The sequence below is a fragment of the Grampus griseus genome (genome assembly GCF_964374135.1).
Source record: "Grampus griseus genome assembly, chromosome: 1".
NCBI classification, from domain to species: domain Eukaryota; kingdom Metazoa; phylum Chordata; class Mammalia; order Artiodactyla; family Delphinidae; genus Grampus; species Grampus griseus.
In genome coordinates, this window is record NC_139017.1 from 152,877,583 (window position 1) to 152,905,507 (window position 27,925).

General features: G+C 49.3%; 1 protein-coding gene across 1 annotated transcript; it reads right to left on the minus strand.

The window, feature by feature from the left end:
- Nucleotides 1-14,147: 14,147 nt before the first annotated feature.
- UTP11 (UTP11 small subunit processome component) lies at nt 14,148-25,740 on the minus strand. The gene is made up of 8 exons (XM_082680759.1): nt 25,437-25,740; nt 20,833-20,894; nt 19,513-19,615; nt 18,892-19,005; nt 18,296-18,389; nt 18,069-18,199; nt 15,997-16,107; nt 14,148-15,267 (listed from the first exon to the last, which is right to left on the minus strand). Exons 1-8 carry the CDS (start codon nt 25,497-25,499, stop codon nt 15,184-15,186), a joined length of 762 nt encoding a protein of 253 aa, XP_082536885.1. The 5' UTR covers nt 25,500-25,740; the 3' UTR covers nt 14,148-15,183.
- Nucleotides 25,741-27,925: the final 2,185 nt, after the last annotated feature.

A 27,925-nucleotide genomic window follows, 5' to 3' on the forward strand; every position in this document is an offset into this window, starting at 1 on the left:
CATCCCTTGACCCCAAGACTCTACTGGGTGGCCACAGGACTAGCTGACCCCAACCACAGCTGCCCACTTAGGGCTCTTTAGAATTGAGCCTCCTCTGGAGAGGCTCTGGGCCGACAACGTGGAAGGTCAAGCCTCTAGTGACACACCCAGGCCCAGGCTTTCCCCAGCAGGGCTGGAGCTCCTGAAAAGAGACCCACCTGAGCAGGGGGAGGAACGAGAGGAGGCTGGTTACTTGGTCTGGTGGCTGCCCCCGAGCTTAGGGAAGGGGATTCACCTGGAGCCTCTGGCTTAGTGACTCGAAGCCAGAGGAGCCGTCAATCCTGTCCCTGCTCTGCATATGTGAGGGCCTTGGAGTTAGTGTTTGGCCCTCCATTCTGGGCTCCCCTTGCCGCGTGGGAGGCCTCCGTGTGGGAGGACTGCCCTCTATTGGTCCCTGAGCTGGGACATGGCGGCAGTCACCAGGGCCACCTCACAGCTGAGCATACCCCCAAATCAGCATCAAGCTGGCTGCTCTACAGAGGGTGCCGGGTAGAGCAGAGGCAACTTTCACCTCCAATGGAAGCGGTCCTGTTTCACACGCACAGGCTTGCCCGTGACCCTTCCTTCCCCATCTACTGCCCCGCCTGCTTCCACAGCCATTCTTGGAAATTCTCCATCACAGCTACCTCCTCTGTCTCTGCCCCACTCACACCTATCGCTACCACTCCTCCTCTCAACCAGCTAAAACCCTGATGCACACTCTGCCAGCTTGCTCACTCACATGTGCTGACACTCCCGGGCACACCCGTGCCACCGTCTGGCCAGCTTCGCGGCCTTTGACACCGAGCTCTCCAGAGTCTCTGGGTACCTGCACCTGTGCTATTTGATTTGCCACACGCAGCATCGTTTCCATCCCTTGGCGGGGTCCCCCCTCTCAGAATTTTCAAGCACTCACCCCACTTTCCAAACACATCCCTGCCCATCATTGTTCCCAGCTCCTCCCAGATCTCGCCTGCTCCCTTCAGATAATTAAAGTTAGGCTGTGTGTTTGTATGTATGTGTGATCTTATTTTTTAAACACACACCCCCACACATACATATGCGTGTATATATACAAACACACACAGCAATTAGAACTATCCATTCCTGCCATCGTCCCTCCTGTGCTAAAAACATGTCCCCACATCGCCACACCATGAACCCAGCATCATGTAGTCACGGGCTCCTGATCTCTCTCTCTCTCTCTCTCTCTCTCACACACACACACACACACACACACACACGCACACACACACACACTTTCACACACCCACCCCCAGCTCCCTCCCTGGTGTTTCTCCAGGGGCATGACCTACCTCCCACCCACCTCCAGGGCACCTGAATGGGCTCCCCTCAGAACCAAGAACCAGGAGGATTCTGCCTCAACGGACCCCCACGCGCACACCCGCAGTGGACATGTCTCTGGTTGAGCCTGACCAGGGTGGGTCTGGGTATTATTAGGCTGCAGAGACAGCGCGGAGGCATATGGTCTCGTACACAAGAAATAATGTTCATGTTAAATCAGACCTCATGCATAATGCATGGTGCCTCATCTCACATTATTTTGGGTGTTCGTCAAAATCAGTGTTCTTTCTTGTGAGGGCTCCTGAAAGGAAGGGGAAAGGGCGTTTGCTAATTGCACCCGCAGCCTGGACCAGGGAGCCAAATGTGCCCTGGGAGCCTCCCTCTGGCCCCACAAGTGGGTCTCATCCCTCTGTCCCCTCTGTCTTTCCACATGGAAGGAGGGGCTGACTTGGGTTTGGAGCAGGCGTGAGGCCCCATGTTATTTTTATTTCTTTTCTCTCGGCTCTCTTGTCCCCGGAGGGTTCTGGGGAATAGCAGTGGCTTGTCGTCCGCACACCCGATTCATTTGCCGTTTTATGAACTCCCCTTTGATTCATTGCCTCCCTAAGTCAATGATTCACTCCTGATGGCTTTTCAGAAATCCTTCTTCAAAGGCTCCAGATTATTCAGCTCTTAGCAGGAGCAGACTGTGACCCTGCACTGCTATGGCCCTCCCTGCTTACGGTTGGAAATTGTCACTATCCTTGCCTTTCCCCAGGGCTGGCCAGCCTGGAGAGGAGGAAGTGCTCCCTCCATGCAGAAGCTGCTAGAGTTGACCTCAGCAGCTCATGGACAGACCTGGCCCTCTGCCAAAGCCCCTTCCTGCCACTGTGGGTTACCTGCCTTTTCCCATTGTAATCAAAATCCCTGGGGATGCTCTCCATGTCTCAGGAGAGGCAGAGAGCAGAATAGTGAAGCAGAGGGGCTGTGGGACCAGATAGATCTGGGTACAAATCCTGGCTCCACCTCTTATCAGCTGTGTGACTTTAGGCCAGCTCCTTACCCTTTCTGTGCCTCAGTTTTCTGATACGGTGACAATGGCAGCCCCTACATCATAGAGCTATTTTGAGGATTAAGGGACATGGGGTACACAAGAGTGCTCAGCATAAGTAGGTGATGGATGACTGAAAGCTGTTTTACTGTGGGGCCTGGGTAGGGCATTGTACAAAAGCAAGGGAACAGGGAAGAAAACCAAAAGGTAATGAACTTTTGCACGGATCCCACTCCGCCCAAGGCACTCTGACATAATACTTATCTGTGCACTGACTTTGTACTTTATTTTCTTTACCTCACATTAACTATTCCTATTTTGCAGATGAGGAAACTGCTACCCAGAGAGTTTGAGTGACCTAACCAAGGCAGCAAGACTAGTTAATTATAAAGCCTGGAATAAAACCCATTTTATCTGACACAAAGGTCCATGTTATTTTTATACTCCCTGCTGGGGTGAACAGCAGTGTCCAGTGCTTGGGGCATGCGCCCAAAGCGGAGGGGCTTCTAGAACTCAGGATTGGGCCAGGGAGAGAAGTAGGGACCAAGGGTATTAGAGCTAATTAGATCTGCCCCCTTCTCCACCACCGTGCAATCAGGTAAATCCCATGAGGCTCAGGGAAGCTGGATGAATCACCAAGGTCAGGAAGCCTTCCTGGTGTGTCGATTCAGAGCACTGTGCACTGAGAAGCTACATATAGTGGCTAAGAATGCGGACCCTGGCATCTGCCCAGGCTTCCATCCTGGCCTCACCACCTCCTACCCATGGGACCTTGGGCAAGCTACGTATGCTTTCCATACCGCAGTTTCCTCATCTGTCAAAAGAAGACAATGACAGTACCTGCCCGGTAGGATTGCTGTGAGGATTAGATGAGAGATGATATACATAAACACTTAGAAGAGAGCCTGGCATAGTGTAAGTGCACATTAAATATTAGCTATAAAATCAACTTTATATGTACAATATATATTATTGTATAATTGCTGGGGCTGACGCAGTGCAGAAAAATAATGCCTAGTGCTTTTTCTACCCCCAGAATTATTTTTCTTCATTCTCAAAACCATTCTGGGAAGAAAAGTTCAAGCTCTCCATTCCCAGTCCACAGATGAGGAAACGGAGGCCCAAGGATTTTGAGGGACTCGCCCAAAATGACACAGAAAATTAGGCAGGTGCAATCTCCTAGTCTGTTCCCCACATCTGACTCTTTGTGGCAACCCCATGCCCCCAGTAATGTGCTCTGAGCCTCTTCTAAGTACTAAGGCTCTGTGCTGGGTTCTGGGGAGACAGCACCCAGAGGGTCAGGGAAGGCCCCACAGACAATGGTACCATTAAGCTAGGTCATGAAGAATGCATGAGGGGTTGCCTCTGGGCCTCCTAGCTCAGGGCCTGATCCCAAGGAGATAAAACCACTCGGCCCCAATGCCCTCAGACCCCACGAGTTCCCCCTTCCTGAGCCTTCATGCCTCTTCCTGCCCTGCTCAGGACCCTTCCACACACCCACTTTGATCCCAACACAGAAGATTCAACTCAGGGTCAAGGCCCCTAGACCCCGTGAAGCCACCCACCATGACACTAATCTAACTATAGATTCCTTCACGTCCCAACTCCTGCTTATACTGCAACCCTGCCCAGAGGCTGACCACCAAACCATGCCACAGGGCATCCCAGCCTAAAAGGCAGGGGCCAGGTACCTGGCTCCAGGCCTCACTCTACTGTTTATCTTTAGTATGACCCAAGTTGGGTCATTTGCCATCTCTGGACCTCAATATATGAAATGGGCATTCCCTCGTTTACCTACATCCGTCCTATGTCCATCCATTCGTCCATTCACCAACCACCCATGCACCCATGCAACCATCCATTCACCCGTCTACCCACCCATCCTCTCATCCGTTCATCCATGTACCTCTTCAACCACCCACCCATGCAATTACCCAACCACTCACAATCCATCCACTCATCCCATCATACAATTCAACAGGCCCTATGTTGAGAAGCAGGAACAGACCAGTCCCCCTGTCTTTAAAACGCTCCTGGGTTAGCCTCTTCCCTTTCCTACCTCTCAGTCATGTAGAGTGGGCATGTGAGAGCCCAAGGGAGATCATTGTTTGGGAGGAAACAATGAAATCTACTGTTACATCTATGAATCTTTTGTGTCAGAGCACTGGGAACCTCCATGCCCCACTCCTTTCTTCAGGGCCCTACAGAAGATGCAGTCAGTATAGCCTCTGCATGGCCCAAGGACTCCCCTTAGCTCTAAATTCTCATTCCAGGGATGCCAGGTATTGACCTAAACTAGAGAAATTACAAAGCAAGTGAGGGAGAGAAAGGCGCTTGTGGATATAACTTCTGCCAAGGCTGAAGATCACCACTGGAGCTCAGTTTTTCTACCAGAAATGGCAGCAGTATCTCAGCACCAGAGAGATGTGGGGAAATGTTCTGGACCCAGGCCAGTCCCCACCTAGCTGTGTGACCTTTGGTAAGTCCCTGCTATTCTCTGGACCCCAATTTCCTGACCAGTGCAGTATGGGGGGTGGTCTATGGGTCCTCCCAGCTCTGAGGTGGTCCCTCTCCATCCTCACTTCCCTTCCAGCCTGGGTGGGCCTGCCCCTCTGACAATGGGGCCTCTCTGACCAGCCCACACATGAGGAGGAGTACGAGATGACGTGGCTGGTGTCCACAGCCCTGAGTCCTCTGGCTGTCCAACCCCGCCCTCTCCTGACACAAACAACCCTCAGTCACCTCCCCCTCCCACCCCCCAGAATCTGGGCATAGCTGGGGCTTGCTATGCCCTGGTCACCCCATGAATCACCCCTCTATGGTCCCCGGGGGAGTGGTCCAGGGAGCATCCTACGCCCCATGCGGGGTGAGGGCCAGAATTGCGGCCCTCAAGCAGGCAGTGTCCACAGGAACAATGGAGGCCTGTAGCTGGCAGCCGGAATGCAGCCATTGTCCTGCCCTGGCCCCCAACCCCAAGGCCTCAGGTCCCCAGGCCGGGCAGGCTGGCGTGGGTCGGTGCATCAGGCACTCGTGTGCTGCTTCCCCTCTTTGGGCAGGCGAGCGGGTGGGCCGCCGGGCCAGAGCCCACCTCCACACCCCAGCTCACAAAGGATCCCATGCACAGGGGGAGGAGAAGCGAGACAGGACCCAAGGAAGCCAAGCCGTCCTCGGACCCACCCATCCCTAGGGTACCTGGAGCAGACTCAGAGAAGGGGCCTCGCAGCTCCAAGACCCAAGCTATACATCACAGTGGGGAGGGGGACCACATTAGAATAATGCAGGATTAGAGTGGGGTTGCTATAGCGACGTATTAGGGCAATACATCTAGGGAGCCCGGCCCCTTGGTGATGTATGACTCTGCTCAGCTGAGGGGAGCAGGGGGAGGGGACATTCCCGCCCCTCCTAGGGGAAAGCAGACACCAAACATGCTCTTCGTTGGAGGAGAACATCTGCCTTGGACTCCAAAAATAGGCTTCTCAGACTCCTGTCAAGACTGAGAGAGAGGTCCCGCCAATCCAATCTCCAACAACCCCCCTGGGGTCCAGGCTCAACTCAGCTTCAACTCATCCCAACTCCAGCCTCTGCCTCAGCCTCTGTCTCAGCCTCTGTGCCCCACGCCAACCTCAGCCCCAGCCTCCATCCCAGGCCCTCCAGGCTCTCTGCTTTCTGCTTCAGTTCTAAGGACCATTCCCATACTAGCTCCCCAGCATCCAGTGGGGTCAGTAGGACTATATAAGGGTGGGGGAGGGGCAAAGGAGGAGGGAGGGAGGGAGGAGTGCCCAGAAATACCCATCAACCAAACCATCAAAAGTGTTAATTTGAGAGAAGCCTGGAGAAAAAGGCTGAGGGCACCCATGCTGTCCCCTTCTCACCCACAGCCCTCCCCAAGGCAGCATTGGGGCACCCCACCCCCACCTTATCCCAGATCTGGGAATTTAACTTCGTTCTGTATATACTCCCAGGGCCACCGCTGGGGTATTAGGGTGGACTAGCCCTAGAGTGAAACTTGGACGACGCTCCCAACAAAGGAGACCAAGCTAATATATTTTCATGTGATATTTGTAATATTGTGTGACAAAGTCAGACCATGAGATCCCTTTCCAAGTGTTATATCAAGTTATTTGTACTGCTTGCCCCATCTCAGAGCACCCCCCTCCATGCTCAACCCTCTGGGGACTTCGGGAAAAGATTCTCTTGAAATAACCTGCTTGGCTATATCCACCTTGATGAGAAGAGGCAGGACAGATAACCCCCTTCAAGAATCACAGGAGCGAGGGAGGGATAAATTAGGAGGTTGGGATTAACATAGACACACTACTGTACATAAAATAGATAATCAACGAGGACCTGCTGTATAGCACAGGGAACTCTACTCAATAATCTGTAATAACCTATATGGGAAAAGAATCTGAAAAAGAATAGATATATGAATATATGTATAACTAAATCACTTTGTTGCACACCTGAAACGAACACAACATTGTAAATCAACTATACTCCAAAATAAAATTTGAAATTTTTTTAGAAAAGAAAATGCTCTAGGACCTTTCCTAGCTTCTCAAAAAACAAAAACAAAAACAAAAAAAAAAACAGTCATAAGTGCGAGTATAACCCTATCCCCCTCTCTGTATCTTGACTTTCCATCTGTGTTCACATGACTGCGTATTACTCTCATTTTGTGTGTGCCTCCTCACTGAACGGTATTTTTTAGTTAATTCAATCGATTACAATAATTACACAACGCCCCCCAAATTCTTCCTTTTTCCTTTGGAAAATAACGCTCTGGCCCTGTGCCGGGGAGCGGGGGCGGGGGGGCCGCAGGTGTCTCCAGCCCCAACTGGAAGGTGCTGACCTCGACATCCCCAGCTCCCACCAGAGGAGGGCATATGTCGTAAGACGAGGCAGGGTAGGAGGCGTTGCCTTCTGTGTGCACAGTCATGCGCCACCTGTGCCCATGAACACATGTGGGTAAATACACACACACACACACACACACACACACACACACGCATACACTTTGGCCCTACCCTGGTGTTATCTCTGCAATGGAAGAAACTTCATCCATTATTAGAAAGAACCCATGAAGGGGGTTTCTTGTCTCACTGTCCTTCGTCCTCTGGGAGCCTCCTTGCTCACACTCACATAGACATACATGCTCACACACCATATACGCACACACAGAGCAGTGCGAAGAGGAAGGGAAGAGAAAGGCCAAAAGAAGAAGGTAGGTGAAGACAGTGCATGTGCCCAGAGGGCAGCTCCTGGGATGGGGGCGGCAGGGTGCCTGGGGTGCACTGAGTGGGAGGGAAGCTTCATGGCTTCCTCTCTTCCCCAGCCAGCGACCAAAGGTCAGCCCAGGCGGCTCAGCCACGTGCGGTCCACCCACCCACATCGGGTCATGTGAGACCAGGACCAAAGCCTCATCAACACGCCATTGTCCTCCAGAGCCCAGCCTTGTGCTGGAGGGAGCAAGCCCCCTCCAGCCCAAGAGCAGTCAGTGCCCCTCCAGAACCTGTGGTCCCCTCCTGAGGGGACCCTCTCAGCCCCCACCTTAAGGACAGCTGCCTGATGCTCAGGCTAATGCTATCCTCTTTGGGACCTTCCGTCCCCTTCTGAGAAATGGGAAGGAATCAGCTTTCCACTTGCACTGAGAATGCTGGGGTGGGAGTAGTGAGTGAGCAGGGGGAGGAAAGGCCCTCTTTCTCATATGCCCTCCGAGGGCTGCATATACCACCCCATGCCACCCCCCTCCCCGCCCATTCCCCACATACTGTGGAGGGGAGAGAGAGTAAAGCAGAGAGGGCCCAAGAGTTGCCCTGAAGGTCATCTTGCACGTCAGCACAGGGATGGGCCCCAGAGCCCCTTGCGCCCTGGCTCCTAGCCTGGACCACAACACAGGCTCCATTGACTCCTGGGCACCCTCTTTCCCAAGATGCACGCAAGCTGTGGGCTCGTGGTTCCGGCCCACGGGCCCCTGAGTCCCACAAGGCTCAATGGGGCCTAGCCCCACAGGACTCACCCAGGAAAAGAGGCCAGAGCTGGCTGGCTGGACGGTGTGGGTGGAGGCCGCTGCCAAGGGGCTGGCAGGAGAGAGGGAGACGGCAGGGATGGACACTGCACCTACCCAGAATCTCCTCGATCCAGGCTATTGGCCCTCAAGGCCAACCCCTAGGCCCTGCCCTACCCAGTCCGGAGTGGAGTCAAAGATCCCCAGTGCCTCCTCTACCCACCCCTAATCCCTGCTGACTCCTTGCAAAAACAGGGACCTCTGCCCCAACGCTGAGACTAAACGTAGGGCAAATCCACCCTGGCCCACCCTCTGTCTCCCATAAGGGAAGTCAGGTGGAGAAGGATGGTTGTGTCTGCAGGAGGGGGATCAGAGGAAAGCTGGGCTCCTGTAAGGGGAGGGCTGCCCCAGCAGGATGACAGAGAGATGATTAAACCCACAGAGAAGATTGATAAGAGAGCTAAACAGCTGCAGCTCTGCAAGGTGGGCTGGGGACAAATCTCATCTTGTCCTGGCGGCACTCTAGGGGGGCTGGGCCAGCCTGGCTGAGCTCGTGACCTACACATGCTCACCCGGCAGAGGTTGGGGCGGGGGAGGGCTGCTCCCACCTTCTTCCCCCACCCCCAGGCCTCTGATGGTGACTTCCAGAGCCCAGCCCTCACTCCTGCCGGCCCAGAGCTCGGCCCCCCCTCCACACCCCCCTGTACTTAGGCAGCGCATCCCTTCTCATAGGTGCCCCCTTCACCCACAGCATCTCTGCCACAGCTCTCACTCTCGTTATTATTAGATGTGATTTACAGCGGAAACGCTGAGTCAGACAAACCAAGACTCCCCAGGCAGAGGCAGTGGGAGAGGAGAGTCCAGGGGAGGTGGCCCTCTTGAGGCAGCGTTCTCGGAAGAACGTGAGGAGATGGGGGTCCGGGATGAGCTGGAGGGTCATCTCTCCTGTTTCTCCTGTTTGTTCCAGGCCCCGGATCCTCACCTGGGTCTCTTGGACATTCAGACCCCTTTTCGGATCCCCACCCAGGTTTTCAGCCTCTGATCTTCCTCAACAAGTTGGAAGAGAATAACCCAGGGATTCAGAAGTCTTGACATCAAGGTGGTTCTGCTGGGCCATTTCCTCATACCAGGGCTCGCGGTCCAAAGATGGAGAGAGGCAGGAAAAGTGCATTGCTGGGGTCCCATCCCCCCACTCTGCAGCAGAAAACACAGTCACTGTGCGCTCGTGTGGGCGTCCGAAGGCACCAGGACACGTGGGGCACAGTTCCTGCTCCCACCTTGCGCTGAAGAGCTCTGGCGGGCAGGTCCGTCTCTGCTCCCTAGGTCTCTGACTCCCTGGCAGGGAGGAACTGGGCATTGTTGCCAAAAATAAACGTTCGCTCTCCCGCTCCTTGGCTCCCGGCTCCCACTCATTAGGATGCGTGGCGTTTGGCTGCGGTCCCACACCTTGCAGCTCATTATAAATATGCAGTCGCTGCTGGCGCTACCCCAATCATCTCTGCAATCAGAGCTTTTAATTAGGTTAATTAAATTGTATCAAATCTCGCAGGGACGCAGTTCACTGATGCTGATGAGGCAGCCAAAACAGACCCCAGCTCCTCTGCTAATGAAGGCCGCTGCCTGCCTGCGTGGCGAGGGAGCCCGAGCGCATAATAAACAGGCGCACCCTGTGGGAGGAGCTGCTGCCCAGGCCCTGAGCTCTGGGGACCTGGCAGGGAGGGGGGTCTGCCTCCAGCACACCAGGCTCCAGCTGCAGCAGAGACTCCCGCCCCGGGTGACCTTCGCCTTCACTATAGAACTAACCGGGGCAGCTTCTGGAGCCCAGACAGGTGGGCAGGGTCGGGGCTCTGAGCACCTGCCACCCTTACACGGCAAACTTAGGTGTGCCCCCAAGGTTCACTGGCTCCATCTGGGGTTTCCACTTTCCCTCTCCCGCAGCATGGCCCGACCAGGCCAGGACCCCATCCCCTACACACAGACACACACACACACACACACACACACACACAGCCAGACTGAGACTACAAGGCTCATCCAGCCACTGCTGGTCTAGTCTCCATCTGCCATAGAGGCCATCTGCCCCTGTCGGGGTGGGCGTGGTCTATAATGCTACCAGGCAGTAGCAGGAGGTGGTGGCACCCCTCAGTCTCCACGTGCCAGATGGACCCTGCATCTCCCACCTACCACTCCACCTCAAGAGCCCTCTCTGAGGAAGGGACACTTGCCCTCTGACCCCCTGGGATCAAATTAGCTAGAGATGCAAGACGGTCCCTCATTCCCTAGCCCCTGCCGGTCCTGAGACGGCTGTCCCAGTCCCCTGGCAATCCACAGCTGGCCATGGGGGGCCACAGGCTCCAGAGCTAGAGAGGGCCCTGCAAAGCTCCTCCCGTCCTTACACAGGAAGGGAAGTGCTGCCACCTCCAAAGGGACTGTCCCCAACGCTCTGCTCAGCCTGGCTCCAACCCCCTCCTCTCAACCCCTCTGTCACTGGCCTCAGTGTCGCTGAGCAGCTGAGGAGAGAAGATGGGGAAATTTTCAGTGCTCTCGGGACATGTTGTTTCTGCTGTAGAAGCTGGTTTTTTGGCTTGGAAAGGTTTTTTTTTTCCACCCAGTAATGTGAAAACATGAAACCTGAAACCAACCCCCCGACATTTGCCACCGCAGAGAGAAGACTTCGGGGGAACTAGGAGAGAGCTGTAAATGAGTCAGGCTGATTCAGGGCAGGGGGGGCTGCCCAGCTGCCTCCGGGGCACCAGAGTTTCATTAACACTTATGGTCTGGGCTTGACCGTCAGGTGACACACGACAGGAGGAGAGGAAAGGACTTCCTTCGCACCCTCAACCCCAAACACAGCAGTCCCCAGATAAACTCCTCTTGCCGAGAAACAGCTAGGTCCTTGGCTCTGACTTGCACCAGCCACTACTACCACCCTCGCAGCACCACTGCCCCGACACCAGCCAGTCTGCTCCCCTCGCACAAGAAAGGAAACAGCCATGGCCATTACCAGGGCCATCGAGGGATGCAGCCAAGACTGGGTAGGGAGAACTAGAAACCAACTCCAGTTAGGAGAGATACAGATTAGACAGCACTTCCCCAAAGTAATGATGGATTCAGGAATAAGGAACAGGGAGACTCCTTACAGGGAGTCTGAAGAAGCAGGAGAGATTTTTTTCCCCTTGACTGGAGAAGTTAGGAAAGGAGGGCAAGCAGAAGCATGAACTGGGCAGCCTCCTGAACCTCCTAACTCTACTCGCTGGACTTGGGAAAGGAGGCTCTGCCTCTCGGCGTTGCGTAGCTGCTCTGGGCTCCTTCCCTACACTTTCTGCTGAGACAGACCCAAGGGAGCTGGGCGGGAGCCCTGCCAGCAGGGAGGCCCCATGACCTGGCTGGCAAAAGAGAGCGCACCCTCTGACCCCAGGAAGTAGCTGCACGAGAAACCTGCTGACACAGCCCCAGGATGGTATCTCAGGTCCCCCATCTCCTCTGCTCACCTGGGGCTTCGGCCCACCCTTCCCCAACACGCCGTGCACGAGGCGGCTCTGTGAACCGACGCTGGGAGAACTTGAGGCGGAAGGGAGGCCGGCACCATTCACCCACTCGCCTGTCTCAAGTCCCAACAGGCCCCAGCCTCACCGGCCTCCACAGGTAGGCAGGGCGAGTCTGCATCTGCTGGCTGCCTCCCCTGCTGGAGGCCGTGCAGCTCTTAATTGTTCGCTGCCCCACAGACAGCAGCGTGGGGAGACAGCAAGCCGTAAACAGACACTCAGAACTGCACGTGGGGAGACCCCACCATGTCTCAGTGGAACCACCCTGTGGACGACTTGGGACTCCAACACAGGCTTCCTCCACGGTCCTCACTAGAAACGTGAAGGGAAAGCCCTTTCCTGCCCAGTCCTTTGGGGGCCACACTTATCTCATGCTAGGGGAGCAGGGATGGAGAAAATCTTTTTTCACAAGAGTTCTACCATGTGGCATTAAATCCAATAAACAAATGCATACGAAGCACCTGTGGAGTACCGGGCACTTTCAACAGCAGCACCCTGAGCGCTCACCCCAGCGAAGGGGCAGCAGCTCCACCTACTGGGCCCTTTCCCACCCTGTCGCCAGCAATCAGTTCAGTAAAAGATTTTACTCAAAAATAAGGGCTTCCCTGGTGGCACAGTGGCTAAGAATCTGCCCGCCAATGCAGGGGACACAGGTTCGAGCCCTGGTCCGGGAAGACCCCACATGCCGCGGAGCAGCTAAGCCCACGCGCCGCCAACTACTGAGCCTGCACCCTAGAGCCAGCGAGCCACAGCTACTGAACCCACACGCCTACAGCCCGTGCTCCGCAACAAGACAAGCCACTGCAATGAGAAGCCCGCGCACCACAACGAAGAGTAGCCCCCGCTCACGGCAACTAGAGAAAGCCCGTGCTCGGCAACAAAGACCCAACGCAGCCAAAAATAAATAAACAAAATTAATTAATTAAAAAATATATATACAGTAAGGCCTAACACTCCCCTGCTTCAATCAGAAGGGCCCTAACAGGTGGCAGTGGCCTAAGCCAGGCTGGTTGGGTCTCTGCTGGAGAGACCTGGGGCTTCCATGTCACCCGTGGAGCTGCTGCCTTGGACACTTGGATTGTACAAACCTGAACGACACGTGTCCTGCCAAGAAAAATGTTCTCCACCTCTGCAAGCCGCCACATTCCCCGGGCACAGCCACAGCAGGGCGCCACCAAGAGCCCAAAGCAGCCCTGGCCCTGGAGGGGTGGATGCGGAAGAAACAACAGTCTCTTTCCCAAGCAAGGAGCCAGAAGTCTGAGGTTCCAATGGGCACTAAAACGTCAAAGCCCTTGGCCTATTTTCAGGACCCACGAGGCTGGAGCCTCTTAGGTTAAACACAGGGGCAGCCAATCTCTTCCCTTAGAATCCTCGGGCCTCGGAGACAGCCTTCGGTTTAAGAGCAGCTCAGGACCCCTAGCTTTATTCCCTTATGAGTGCTCTGATCACTTCTACCCTGGAACTTTGTACTCAGAGATGGACCTTCCTGCTCCATTTGGCCTGTATGTCTACATAGCATTTGAGGACTTGTGGGTGTGTAATCTGCGTACGTGAAACCCCAGTGGTGTGTTCGTGCACACACCTGTGTTTATGAAGCCTTGTGCCTCTACTCCCCTGAGAGCCTAGAAAGTGTGTGCACCTTTGTGTGGGCGTGTGCTTCACCAGAAGGCCTGTAGGTATACCTCCACCCTCCTCCCACCTTCCTCCCCGGCGGGGGCAAGGCAGCCACAGCAGCAGCAGCACGCAAGCTGTTCTGTCCCAGGAACAGACTGCTGCTGGATCTGTTTGCTCCTCTGTCCAACGCCCACGGGATGAGTCCCTTTCCTGACTCAGGTCTCAAGTCTCCAGACGCCTCTGTCATAAGACCATCAGCATTTACTTAGCACAGCACCTTCCCAGACTGGGAAGCACTACCTTCCTGAAGGCCAAAGCTGCTAGCTTCTAGTCCCCTGGCCCTTCTTCCTGCTTTCCAGGGCTCCCAGATCTGAATCCCACTGAGTACACCCTTAGGGAACAGGCTTTCATTTCAGGCTTTGTATAAGAACATAATAGTCACAGGAATTTATTAAGCTTTAGTAACTTTTCTTTTTAAATACCTGCAGAAGGGTGCTCTCCCCCCTCCAGGGGGTGAGGTGTAAGCGAGCCTCCCAGAATCCTGCTCCTCACACATCTGCTGTAAGCACGCTCAGCCCTGTCCTGACTGGCCTCGGCCTACCATCCCTGTGTGGGCAAGTAAGGGAAGGGTGAGACTCTGGGAGGTCCATGTGTCTGCCGCACACACGCTGGCATATCTATTTCTAGGGCGAAGGCCTGTACCAAGCCATTTATAGCCTTGGAATCAAGAGCTGGCCAGGAGGACAGGAACAGAGAGCCAGGTCTGTTCTGATCTGAGCTTCATCAATAAAGAAGAGGTGCCCCTGTGAGTTCTTAATTCCAAGGGTTTCTATCTGCAGCTGTAAAGTGTAAAAGAAAAAAAGTCCTTCCTGGCTAACTTATGCAGCCACCTGAATATCCAATAAATTAAGAATGAATGGGGGTAAAATCAGGCTATCCACTGGTTAAAACATTATGCAAACATTAGAAATATTTACTTTAATTTTTACTATGAGCATATATTACTTTTAAAAATTTAATGATGTAACAAAATGGAAAAGAGCTAATGATTTAACAGTAAGTGAAAAAAGTAGGCCATAAAGGTGTTTAATTACAACTACAAAACACAAAAACCAGTGCCAACCTCTACAGAATGGAGGAACTCAACCAGAATGCTCTTGATAGTCGTTCACCTCCATTTCCCTAACCTCCCAGCATAGTTAAGCATGCAACAGCTATCTGTCGTTCTTAAATAAGTATTGGGATTAGAGATGAACTCACGTGTTTTCCAAATTTGCTATATAAAAGATTATGTAACTTTTATAATGAAAAAACATGAAAGTATATAAAAATAAGACTGATTTCAGGGAATTCCTTGGTGGTCCAGTGACTGGGACCTGGCGCTTTCACTGCCTTGGGCCTGGGTTTGATCCCTGGTCGGGGACCTGGGATCCTGCAGGCTTCGCGCAGGAGCCAAAAAAAAAGACTGATTTCAACAATTCAACAACCCACAAACAATTTAGACGGGGGAAGGGGCTTTAACACTGTTCACATCAAATGTCAGATCTATAATAAATTATGGTTATAAACAGGAAAACCAAGTCACTTAGAAGAGTGGAATCTGAAGTTACTGGAATAAAAACATAAACTCTTCCACGTGGAATGACAGGCTTATCTTTAACACTTCAACGTTTTCGACGACTCTCAAATTTGTAAATAGCTGGGGAGTTGACTGTTTCTTTCTTCACCTTCACCTTCTGAGTTTTATCCTACAAAAGAGTAAAAAGTTACCAGTAAATAGTAGGAGAGGTCTGTGTAAAACAGCAAGTTTAATAAACTACCTATTAGAAAGCCCCTAATTCAGCCCGTCTCAATGTTCAAGAGCGACAAAGCCCTTTGTCCTAAGGCATCCCCGACGGGATGAGTCAAGTTCTCCCCTGGGCATCTATAATGAGGCTGGCTGTGCAGAAGTTCTTGTGAAAATTGAGAAGAAAGGTACTTAAATCATTATCTTGTAGGGCTTCTTCTCTTACGGAACCCCAGTTGAGAAAGGCAGACCAAAATGATCTGCAAAGCTGAAAATCTTGACATTTAGAGGAATGATAATATGAAAGGGGCATCTTATATTCCTTAGCTCTGCTATTTAACTACACAATGTTGTCTATTTTTAAACACCAGTGAGTGACACGCACTGTTTTATTAACCTGTTTAAATGTTACAGATAGCTGCTCATAAGCTATAAAGTTCATATGCCACCCGATCCTACCCTTTGCTGTTCCAAAGCACTGACTAATAAGCAAGCCCTTATTACCTTCTTAATCAAGGAACATTTCAACACTGTCAGAGTAACAGACACTGGCTCAAACCACTGCCCCTGAGGAGCAGACATTTTCACTGGGGTTGGTTTACACACAGCTGAAATCCAGTCTCAGTTTAGAACTTTACAAGGAAAAAAATAAAATAAAATAAAATGAAGGCCTAAGGCTCTCTCTTCTCACCAGAAGATCTTTGCGAGTCTGAATTTTCTGTGCAATAACAAACAATTTCTTCTCGCGCTCAATCCGCTGTGTCAGGCAGTTATACTGCTTTTGCCTCTCTTTCGCTATTTGCTGCAGAAGAAACACACATTTTCAGTAAAACAATTAACAGGGTAAAAATGAGTAAGAAACTGTTTCTTAATCCACTTGGGCCCAAACGCATAAATGGTTTCATCAATTCCCTCCTTACCCCAGAATCAACGTAACAAGAGACTCTGAAGTTGGCCATTTTAGGAACACCACATTCCAGAGCTCCATGGAAACTTGGAGCCTTGCCCATGGACACAAGGCTCACCTGGAGCAGAATCAGGACTGCGCCTCGAGTCTCACAGATCCCAGGAATCTTTCCACTACTACACTGAGCTGTCTAAGCGTCCCGGTTACCTAACGTGCAGGAATGAACCAGTGCTGGAAACCCTACACAATGAGTAGAGAAGCAGAGAAGGGCCACCGGGCAGTGTGCTGGTGTCAGAACTGCGGAACTCAGAGAGCAGAAGGACTCTGTCAGTGGAAGCTGACCTGAAAATTCTCACTGCTGATGACCCCTCGAAGACCAACGGTCCTTCAATGTGGGGGGATCACAGACCTCTGAGAAACTGATGAAAGCTTTGGATTCTTTCTTGACATAAATGTATATATGTATTCGTACAAATTCATACAAACGTATATACCCAGTCACACAGAATTTCAAGGTGGGAAGAAGGTGTTCATAGACATCCTAAAGCCCATTCATGGACTGCTCACCCCCTCCAAGTTACAGACTAAAAATTCCCTTGCAAGCCACCCACCAGCAGTCTCTTAATAAAAATAATTTTGCTTTAAACAAGACAGTCAAAAGAAACGACACCACTAGACAAAAAGGGCAATCCAAACCTTCCCAACTTCTCAAAAGGTAAGATGGTGAACTATTCTACACAGGACTTCGGAACACCAATCTCTTTAGGGACTACTGCAATACTTGAGAAGTGTCGGCGACACAGCTAATTGAAAATACAACTACATGACAAAGAGGGTTATCACTAGAACACCAGTCAGCCGGCTCCTCGGCTGGAAGTGTTATCTACACAGAGGGGAATATTACTGGGCCTTGGATTTAAACAATTCACCAATTCTAGCGTAGTCTCACAGCAGTGGTTTCAGACAGCTTTTGTTTTCACTTTATTGCACAGACTGTTGATTTATGGGATTACCCAATATAATCAAACTAATTAGGGGTATTTATATTACTAAAGCAAGTTTAGCTGCCTCTGAGCTAGAGAAACTGCTGTGAAATTAAACAAAGCTGATGCAGTGTAAATGATTCAAATCCAAACAGAACAGCTGTCTGCTTGAAACACACTGACAGCATTTTTTTAAATGAATCAGTCAGAAGTGAGAGTGCAACTCCAGAAGACTTGGAGAAAAAGCATGTCTTCTCACAAACCCAGTTACAGTGATGGAAAGCACCGTAAGGACAAGTCAATACAAAAGTTGGGGTACAAATGCAGAACATGAAAGACCTTTTGATATGCATATTCACTGTTAAAGGTTTAATATCAAAGTATACCAAATCCCTTCATCTTCAGTGTCCCCTCCTTTCTCTGCCTTTTAAAACTGTTGGCACCTGTTACAAGCATTGAAAGCACAAAGCCCAGGGTCAGAGGTAGGATTCAAATGCAGACCTAGGGAATTCCCTGGTGGTCCAATGGTTAGGACTTGGTGCTTTGCCGGGGCCCGGGTTCAATCCGTGGTCAGGAAACTAAGATCCCGCAAGCCTCGCAGCATGGCCAAAAACAAAAACAAAAAAAACCCAAAACAAATGCAGACCTAAAGGCCAGAAAGTAAGCTCCTGACCACTATGCTACACGTCCTCTAATCTTAGAAACTAAGGAACCCTTCTCCACTTCCGTTCCCATCACCAAATCCTCCTTCCACTTCTCTAAGAGAACTTAGTAAGTTTTCCAAAAATAATCATCTTAAATGCAGTAGGGAGAAAAGAAAAAAGAACCTAGATTCCCATAAACTCAGACCTGAAGAAAAATGGAGAAAATTACCTTAAGTTGAGTCTGATTGTTAACTCCTTTCACTTTCTCCTTCTGCAAGGTCTCTATCGTAGGTCTGTTAAAGACTCTGTCGACTAGTTCTGGAGCTGTTCGCAGGTGAGTTGCAATATCAAACTGTTCGACTAAAAGTCAAGACAATCCTTAAGGCGCTGTCTCTGACACCAAACAACACAGACCAATATGCTAGACTGTCCCAGAAACTTTCAAACATTTCATACCTTCCTTTTTGGTGTCAAAAAAAAACACATGCTTCTTCTGTTGCTTCCCCTGGAAATCCAGCAGATGGAGCTCTGATTTTAGTCTTTCAATTTTCTAGGATACAGAATATGGTCTCATTTTATATTGGGTTCTTCTAGGGTATCAGAAATGAATTTGCACAAGTTTAGACCATTCCACATCATTATCACCAGCCAGCAAAGAATCTGCTTCATTCTTTTAAAAGAAAGGACCACTAACATTTATCAAGCACCAACCACAGGTCAGGTAGGGGGCTAGCTAGGCACTACACAAAACTCATTTAATCCTTACAACAATCTTATGAGATAGAAATGTGGAAACAGCCCCAGGGAAGTTAATCTGCCCATAATCATGGGGCTGATGAATGGCAGAGCCAGAGTTTAAACCTAAGTCTGTCTCAAACTTGACCTCTTTCCACTCCACCATGCTGACTATACTTTTAAACCATTATCATAATTAAGTGTACTTTAAGATTGGAAATGCCAGAAGAAATCAACTTACAACTCGAGGCCAATGGATTTCTATTTCTCTTCTTAACCAACAAAAACATATCAGAATAAAGAGTTTTAGTTGTTACCTTAGCTTCTGCAACCCTTTTCATTTCTACATATTTGACATCCTGAGTTCTCATTAGTTTCAGCTGTTCTGGAGTTACTTCTTCCTTAGTCTCCTTAATAACATGAACTCCATCCTAAAATCCAAATTTAAAAGATACGTTTCCTATTAGATTAAAATCATTAATAAGTTGTTGGCATAGTTCGTGGCTGGAACAAAGACAACCAAAGGCAACATACAACAGCAACACAATGCACCAGGCCCCCAAGACACACATTCAATTCAGCACCGCCAATCACCCTCTTAGAATAGCTCCAGGCATCAGACAACTGCAAACGCATGCTGCTCATGAAGGGGCAGCTTTGCCTTTTGCATAATGACCAGGAGCACCTGACCAACTGGAGAAGAGCTAAATAAAAGCCCAGGGTCCTAGCTATCCATCTCCTCCCTCATCCTTATTTTCCTTGTTGAGTTGGAGCTCAAAACACCAACTGAGGGACTGCCCTGGCAGTCCAGTGGTGAAGACTCTGTGCTTCCACTGCAGGGGGCATCGGTTCAATCCCTGGTTAGGGTACTAAGATCCCACATGCCATACGGCATTGCAGGGGAAAAAAAAAAACCAACTGATCCATTAGGCACCCACCTGGAGTTTAACCCGAGTCATTTTATAGTAGAATTCATCTGGATTTTTTTCAAGAGCCTTCTTCCGGAGAGCTCTAAGGTATTTTTGCTTTTTCCGGTAGTCACTGAAAAGCAGGTTAAACAACGTTCATGGCAAAAAAGAAAAAAAAAAACCACAACAAGCAAACTTTACAAGCATCTAATGATACATAAAAAATGAAACTCAAAAAAGCCAAAGGAGTGACTACATTCGACCCACACTCCAATGTCACACTCCAGTGTCAGATGTTTAGCTCATCCCTTTGTGGGTCCTCTCCTATCCCTGTTCTACCTGGAATTAACAGTCCCCATTTCACATAAGTTTTACTGCCATCTACATCATTACAGGGAGAGACCCAACAAAGCACAGATTACAACTCCTCAGACGGGGTTCTGATGCAAGCTTGGGCACCGAGTGATCAAATAAGATTCAGAAACTACACGTTGTAGTATAGCATAGTGACTAGAATCGTGGACTCTGGAGCCAGACTGTCTGGGTTCAAATCTTGGCTCCATCACTTCTGGCTGAGTAATCTTGGATAAATTAGTCAACCATTCTGTATCCCAACTTAATCTGTGAAATGGGTGTGATAATAATAGTATCCCCAAAGACTGCTGGAATAAATGCATGTAAAAATGGTAACTCTCTTAGAACACTGCCTGGTCTAATGACAGCACTCAGTTATTATTATTTGCCTGAAAAACTCTGGAACCCAGAGCAATCCACTTAATCCATCACCAGCTGCTCCGGGGGCATAAAAAGGACCTCAGCTGACATGCATGGCTAACAAATAATTATAAAATATTTTGTAAATAAAGTGCTAAGGAAGAAGAATAGGGATGATTGTTTTATAAAATGTTTTCGAAGTTCATTATCACCCACACTCAGTCCCATGAATCCATCTTTCACATGTCTTCATTCCACACCACACATGGTGATGTAAGAGACTCAACAACTGGAATGTTAGACTCTATCTTGAACTTCAAGAAAAGGGAGAGAAAAAAGATTCAGCTTTTAGCTCAAACATCAAGGCAGAAGTAAACCAAAGCCACTCTGAGAAAACGATCTGGAGCAACATAATAAAAAAAATTCTCAATGCAACTACAGTTAAATAAATAACGCTCTGCCTAAACAAAGAGAGAAGCTTAGAGTCGCAGAAAAGTATCTGACAGGCTGCCAGAGCTTTGGCCATTTTATCAATGGCAGGAAATATCCCCTGCTGGACACTCAGGCAATTCAGCTGTAGTACAGGGAGGCTGTAAGCTTTTCTGGCAGCACGGCTCCCAGAAAGACTGTACTCACTCTGCACGAAGTTTGTAATCTTTCTTTTTCTCCAGCAGGCCCAGATGTTTTCGAAAGCTGGGCTAGAAGACAAAAGGGAAAAAATAGTGCTTAGTTTCCTCAGCAAACACATACCCGAATCAACAGTACACCTGACAGGAACAAGAATCTCTGGAGCGTTCAGTAAATCCACGTCCTGCCAGCCAATGTGCTATCCTGTTCCCTCCCCTCCCCCAAATGGGCACTGCCCAAGGATGAGAGGCCAATGCAGGCGCCAGAGAGGTCACAAGTGCTGCCGTAGTAGGCTTCTTGGCCTATTAAGGACAGAGAAAGGCAACAATGACTCGGCACTAAGAAAGCAGTTGCCAGTTGTACTAAAATTACTACAGACTTAATCCAAGGGTTTATAAAATACTATGAAGGGAAAACATAGTAACAGGGAAGCAACTGTGGTTAAGAGAGCTAAATTTAGAGTCTGAAGAACTGGGTTCAAATCCAAGCTTTACCTCTTAACAGTCTGTGACTCTGGGCACTTCACTTAACATCTCTGAGCTCCTGTTTCCTAGCTATAAAATAAGAACAATAAGATCTACTTCTCACGACTATCCTGAGGATTTAATGAGCCTCTGTAAGTGGTAGCTGCCCGCACACAGCCTGGCACATAGCTGGTGTCCAGCATATGTGTACTGTTATTATTCTAATTTCGGTACTAAGCATGAGAGAAAACCAAGTATGACAGAAAATACTTTCTCTGATACAGAACTTGGATAGCATGAAGGTACAAGGATTAAATCTTGGTATTATCTTTCTACAAGCTATCACTACTTGAGCACTTAACCTACGGCAAGGTCAGTGCTAGATGCTTTTGCCTACATTATCATAATAGGCCACATTTATTGAGAATTACCGTTACATTTTAGAAAAATGTGAAAATATAAAATTAAAAGAAAGAAAAGAAAATCACTATAAAGAATTTGTATGGGGACTTCCTGGTGGCGCAGCGGTTAAGAATCTGCCTGCTGGGCTTCCCTGGTGGCGCAGTGGTTGAGAGTCCGCCTGCCGATGCAGGGGACACGGGTTCGTGCCCTGGTCTGGGAAGATCCCACATGCCGCGGAGCGGCTGGGCCCGTGAGCCATGGCCACTGAGCCTGCGCGTCTGGGGCCTGTGCTCCGCAACGGGAGAGGCCGCAACAGTGAGAGGCCCACGTACTGCAAAAAAAAAAAAAAGAATCCACCTGCCAATGCAGGGGACACAGGTTCGATCCCTGGTCCGGGAAGATCCCACGTGCCGCAGAGCAACTAAGCCCATGCGCCACAACTACTGAGCCTGTGCTCTAGAGCCCGCGAGCCACGACTACTGAGCCCTTGTGACTAGAGCCCGTGCTCCGCAACAAGAGAATCCACCACAATGAGAAGCCCCCGCATCGCAACTAAGAGTAGCCCTCACTCACTGCAACTAGAGAAAGCCTGCGCCCAGCAATGAAGACTCTACACTTCCAAATTTTTTTAAAATTAAAAGAATTTGTATGTACTTTTACTTTGCTTTGTAAAATCTAGGAGTTCTGACATTCCCAGAAGGTAAAAAAAAATTCCTGTTCTCGTTAGGATGAGTATGTAACATGAGTAAATAAAATTTTTATCAAGGTGAAAAAAAAAAAATGAAATACTGTTACAAAGCAATCTGCTATGCTCCTTACACACAATGTCATTTATCCCCAAACAATCATGGAAAGTGGATAAAGCAGGCACTACTGTTACCCCAATTTTCCAAAAAGGGAATGAGGTTTAGAGAACAACTTGCCCAAGAACATATACAGAACTAGTAAGTGGCAAAGCTAGAACGAGACCTATTCTATCTGGGGCCACAGTCTGATCTTCCCCACCCTCCTACACTGCATCCTCTTCCACTTTGAATATTCTCGATGTTTGAGGCAGTACATAAACTTCTCTACTGTTTAAACTTGTATAATAACTTGAGTGGAATTTTTTTTATTTCTTTATTTACTTGTTGGATGCATTGGGTCTTCGTCGCTACACGCAGACTTTCTCTAGCTGCGGCGAGCGGGGGCTACTCTTCGTTGTGGCGCGTGGGCTTCTCATTGCAGTAGCTTCTCTTGTTGTGGAGCATGGGCTCTAGGTGCGTGGGCTTCAGTAGTTGTGGCACGCACGCTCAGTAGTTGTGGCTCGTGGGCTCTAGAGTGCAGGCTTCAGCAGTTGTGGCACACGGGCTTAGTTACTCCATGGCATGTGGGATCTTCCTGGACCAGGGCTCGAACCCATGTCCCCTGCCTTGGCAGGCGGATTCTTAACCACTGCACCACCAGGGAAGTCCTTGGGTGGGATTTTTAACAGTCTCCTCTCTCATCCTCTACCTTGAAGTGATGCAAGAAATAACTCAATATTTAAAATAATACCCAAGCCCTCTCTTGATCATTATTATTTTAATTATAGCAGACAAAGAGAAGTTGACAGAGAATAGAGAAAGAAAACTCAAGGGTCAAAAGAGCAACAAAGTGGGCTTCCCTGGCTCTCGTCAATGTGTTTACCAACCTTTCCAGCATGGCCTCCTCCTCACCTCTCCCACAAAGACCCTCTATTCCCACTCAGACATGGCCATGTCATGCTCTTTGCCTCTGTCTTGTCTACGAATCCAAATCAACTACCCACAACTGTGCCTTTGGACACACTATTCAACCTCTTTAAGCATCAGGTTCCTCATTTGTATTGATACAAATGAGGATAACATCTGCCTCACAGGAATGCTGTAGGATTATACAAGATAATCCTTGTACAGCATGTTGGGCTGTACCTAGCATACAGTCAGTGCTCAAAAAGTGACAGTTATGGGACTTGCCTCGTGGCACAGTGGTTAAGAATCCACCTGCCAATGCAAGGGACATGAGTTCGAGCCCCGGTCCGGGAAGATCCCACGTGCCGCGGAGCAACTAAGCCCGTGTGCCACAACTACTGAGCCTGCGCTCTAGAGCCAGCGAGCCACAACTACTGAAGCCTGTGCGCCTAGAGCCTGTGCTCCGAAACAAGAGACACCACCATAAAGAGAAGCCCGCGCAACACAATGAAGTCACCCCCGCTCACCGCAACTAGACAAAGCCCACACTCAGCAACGAAGACCCAACACAGCCAAAAATAAATAAATAAAATAAATTTTTTTTTTAAAGTTGACAGTTATTATCATCGCCTTCCAAGTCCAACAAGTTTCACTGTGATGCTTTCTCTCATCATCTCTCCTCTTCCCACTCATGTTCCTTATTGAGCATTTTTGTTTGTTTTTTAATTTGGGGTTATTTTCCCCTTTCTTTTTTTTTTTCCCCCTCTCATTGGGCATTTTTTTATGCATCTCTTATAAAGTTGCTTCTTTATTCAACTTTTAGTAGCCTCTGGATTCAAAACACTTGGTCTGATCCCTGGCTTTGCTGATTGCCACCTACAGCTGTATGTCTTTGGGCAAATTACTTAACCTATCTGAGCCTCAGCTTCCCCATCTGCAAATGTAAGAAAATAATAGTACCTACTTCCACACACTCTTGAGAGATAAATGAGATAATAAGGGTAAAGCATTTTGCACTTTGTCTGGCTCTGGCACACAGCAAGCACTTCTAGCTGTTATTATTTTTAGATAGATCCACACAGGGCTCAAAACAAGGTGGCAAATTATCGATACACTACTCCCAGCACACCACTGAGCATACAGCAAGTGCACAATAAATGTCTGATAAATGCTATTAAGCAGGAAGACTGAACTGTGGTTGGGAGGCCTTAGTTCCATCCCATCCATCAGTGACACAGCTTTAGACACATCATTCTCTTTCTCTTCCCCATCTGTAAAATGAAATTGCACCAGACATCCCTAAGGGCCTTTCTGGATCAGATATTGTGTGATTCCTGAGAACAGAAGAATAAATTGATTCTGCATATATTAAATGAATTTCCACTCAATCTCTCCACACAGACACACCCTCCACAGAAGTCCTGCAATTGTTTATTCGGTCTGAATTTGCTGTTTGTGACTGGGCAAGTCAATTCTGTTCTTTGGACCTCAGTTTCCTCATCTGTATAATGGGGTTGGAAAACACCAACATTACATGGTGAGACATAAACAAAAAGCCTACGTGGAAGATCTCCATGGATCTCAAAGCCCAGGCATGATGATGATAGCACATTAATTAACTCCAATCTCTTCGGGATCAGCCTGCATACACAGCGGACAGGGCTGAGTATCTTTAGATGTGGATTCCAGTTCCAGCGGGGACACTTATTGGCTGTGTGAACTTTGACCTCAACTTCTCCAGAGAAGATCAAGCACTTTACACACAGTATCTCATTTAACTACTTCAATGAAACCTTGCACGATAGCTTTGATTATCTCCCAGGAATAGGGACAGCTTGTGCTCTCCTAGCTAGAACGACCACCCACTCCTCCCCGAACCGCGAGGGTCCGCCCCAGCCACGCCTGCGTCGTCAGCATATATTTGCATGTATTTACAAGCAAAATCTCCGCACAGAAAAGGCCAGGACCCGCAGCTGGGTTGGTGGGGGGGTAGGGCCGGGGCGAGAACAGCACATGGGGCCACCGGCCAGCGTTCGTGGGGCCCGTGCGGTCCTACCTGGCTTCGCTCTCTGTGTTCCCGCTGCCGCGACTTAGCCGCTTTCCGAAAAGCCGCCGCCATGTCTGCTCAGTCCTGGAAAAGCTCAATAGACAACGCCGGGTCCGCACCGCCTCGTCCACTGACCCTACCGGATATAGGCCAAGCCGCCAGAGGTTTAGAACCGCCCCCTTCCTTTCTGCAGCCTATCCAGCGCCTGCTTTTCCGGAAATACGTCATCTAGCACAAGGCGTCCACCCCAGGCTGCTTCTGGGAAGTGTAGTTCTCTAGGCCTAGCCTCGTGACTCTACAACAGCCAGTTCTTATTCGCCAGAGCCTGTCCACGTGTACGGTGAGTTCGCCTTCGTGATCCGCTCCGTTGGCACCTGGGAGCATCGTGGCTGGCACTGTCCTTGGGGTGAGCTGGGCCTGGAGTGTGCGCATGTGCAGTCGACTACAGCTCTGCTCCGTTTGCCGTGTTTATGCGGTGTATTTGTATACATTGCTAGGTATAATATAGGTAACTACTTCAGAACTGACTGTATAGCACAGGAAACTCTACTCAATGCTCTGTGGTGACCTAAATGGGAAGGAAATTCAAAAAAGAAGGGATATATGTATATGTATAGCTAATTCACCTTGCTGTATAGCAGAAACTAACACAATATTGTAAAGCAACTGTACTCCAATTTAAAATAATAATAATTTTTTTAACATCTTTATTGGAGTATAATTGCTTTACAATGGTGTGTTAGTTTCTGCTTTATAACAAAGTGAATCAGTTATACATATACATATGTTCCCATATCTCTTCCCTCTTGCGTCTCCCTCCCTCCCACCCCTCCAGAAGGTCACAAAGCACCGAGCCGATATCCCTGTGCCATGCAAAAGCTAGGGGCCCTGTGAATTTTCTGGTGTACCGGAAAGAGCACTCTATAGAGAGACAAGCATCCTTAAAACCATGTCTGGCTCTGCCATGTACTGGCTGTGTGACTTTTGACAGGTCGCTTTGATACCGACCAGTGTTCCTGGCTTTCCCCAATCAATAGAAATTGACTAGAGGCCAGGTAAGAAATTCAGGCAAGGCTTTATTGGGGCCCCTGCAGGTGCAGGAGGGAGCAAAAACAGGTAACAGGTTCCCTTGCTTGCTCCCGGAACTGTGGGCGTGGCAAGCTCGTTCTTTATATGGGGTGAGGGTTGGGGTGTGTCCAGGGGTCAGGCCAGAGGGGTGGCTTAGGTGTGTTCTGCCCACGCCTTTGTGGTGTTGAGTGCAGGGGGCATGCGCAGTACCCTGCTTTTGCTTCCAACACCCGTTTTTTTGCTCCTGACTCTTCAGAAGTGGCAGTTGGGATTTTTTTGGTCTTTTTGTATCTTTTGGTCCAGAATTTGCCCCAATCGCACATGCACGCAGCTACTTGGCTTTAATGAGCATCATTTCTCTCATCCATAAAACAAGGATAATAACAGCACGCACTGCTCTCCTCATAGGGGCGTCAAGGGGCTCATAGTTGAACAGAGGAGTTATATCATGGATTAGTTGTAAAATTCTAAGTCCCTGACACCCTCAAGATGTTGCTGACAGAATGAGTGTCAGAGGCAGTACAATGTAATGATTAGGACCATAAACCATGGAGGTGTGTTTGATCCTAACTGTTACCAGCCAAGACAAAGTTAGCTTCACAGAACCTTAGTCTCCCATGTGTAAAATGGAGGTAATAATACTATACCTACAGGATTGTTGTGAGGATTAAATGAAATAATATGTTTAAAGTCCTTAATACTGTGTTCACACATCTGCAAGTTCACTATCAATTAGAGCTATTATTGTGATTATTAGTATTACTAAACCTACCTGTAAGGATTGAGAAAGGGTTGAGCACAGCAGAACATTCCAGAGGCATTTGGCTTCTTTTCCACCACGTGAAGCTAAACTTCAGCAAGTTCTGTAACTGCACCCATTTCTCATGACAGTGCTCATCTCTCCAGCTGAAGACCTCTGGAGAAATCCTCTCCTCAGTCCCTAGAGGTGTGAGTCCAGTAGGCCAGTGGGCGTGTAAAAGCGGAAAGTAGCTGAGATCTGCTATGTGAAAAGTTTCTTCCTGCCCCTGAGTCTGAGCCTTGCCCAACTAAGGCCACATGCATTAGCAAAATTCCGTCTTATTTGTTACTTAACCATTGAAAGACAAGGCCCTTCATGATCTGGCCCATGCCCACATTTCCAGCCTCATCTCAATTAAGAAGCCCAGCCATCAGACTAGGTGGCAGCCCTAGTCGCTCCTGCCACTTCCCCTGAAGAAGGCATTGAGTGGCAGGGATACCCAGGAGAAGGCAGCTCTGCACATTGGAAGTGGGGGTGGGCCTTCAAGTCAGCCCCAGATTTGAATTGCACATCCACCACCTATCAGCTTGTGATTTAGGGCCACCTTGTCAAACTCTCTGAGCCCCGGGTACTACTCTGTAAAATAGTGATAGTAATAATAACCATCTCATGTGGCTTTTGTAAGAAATGA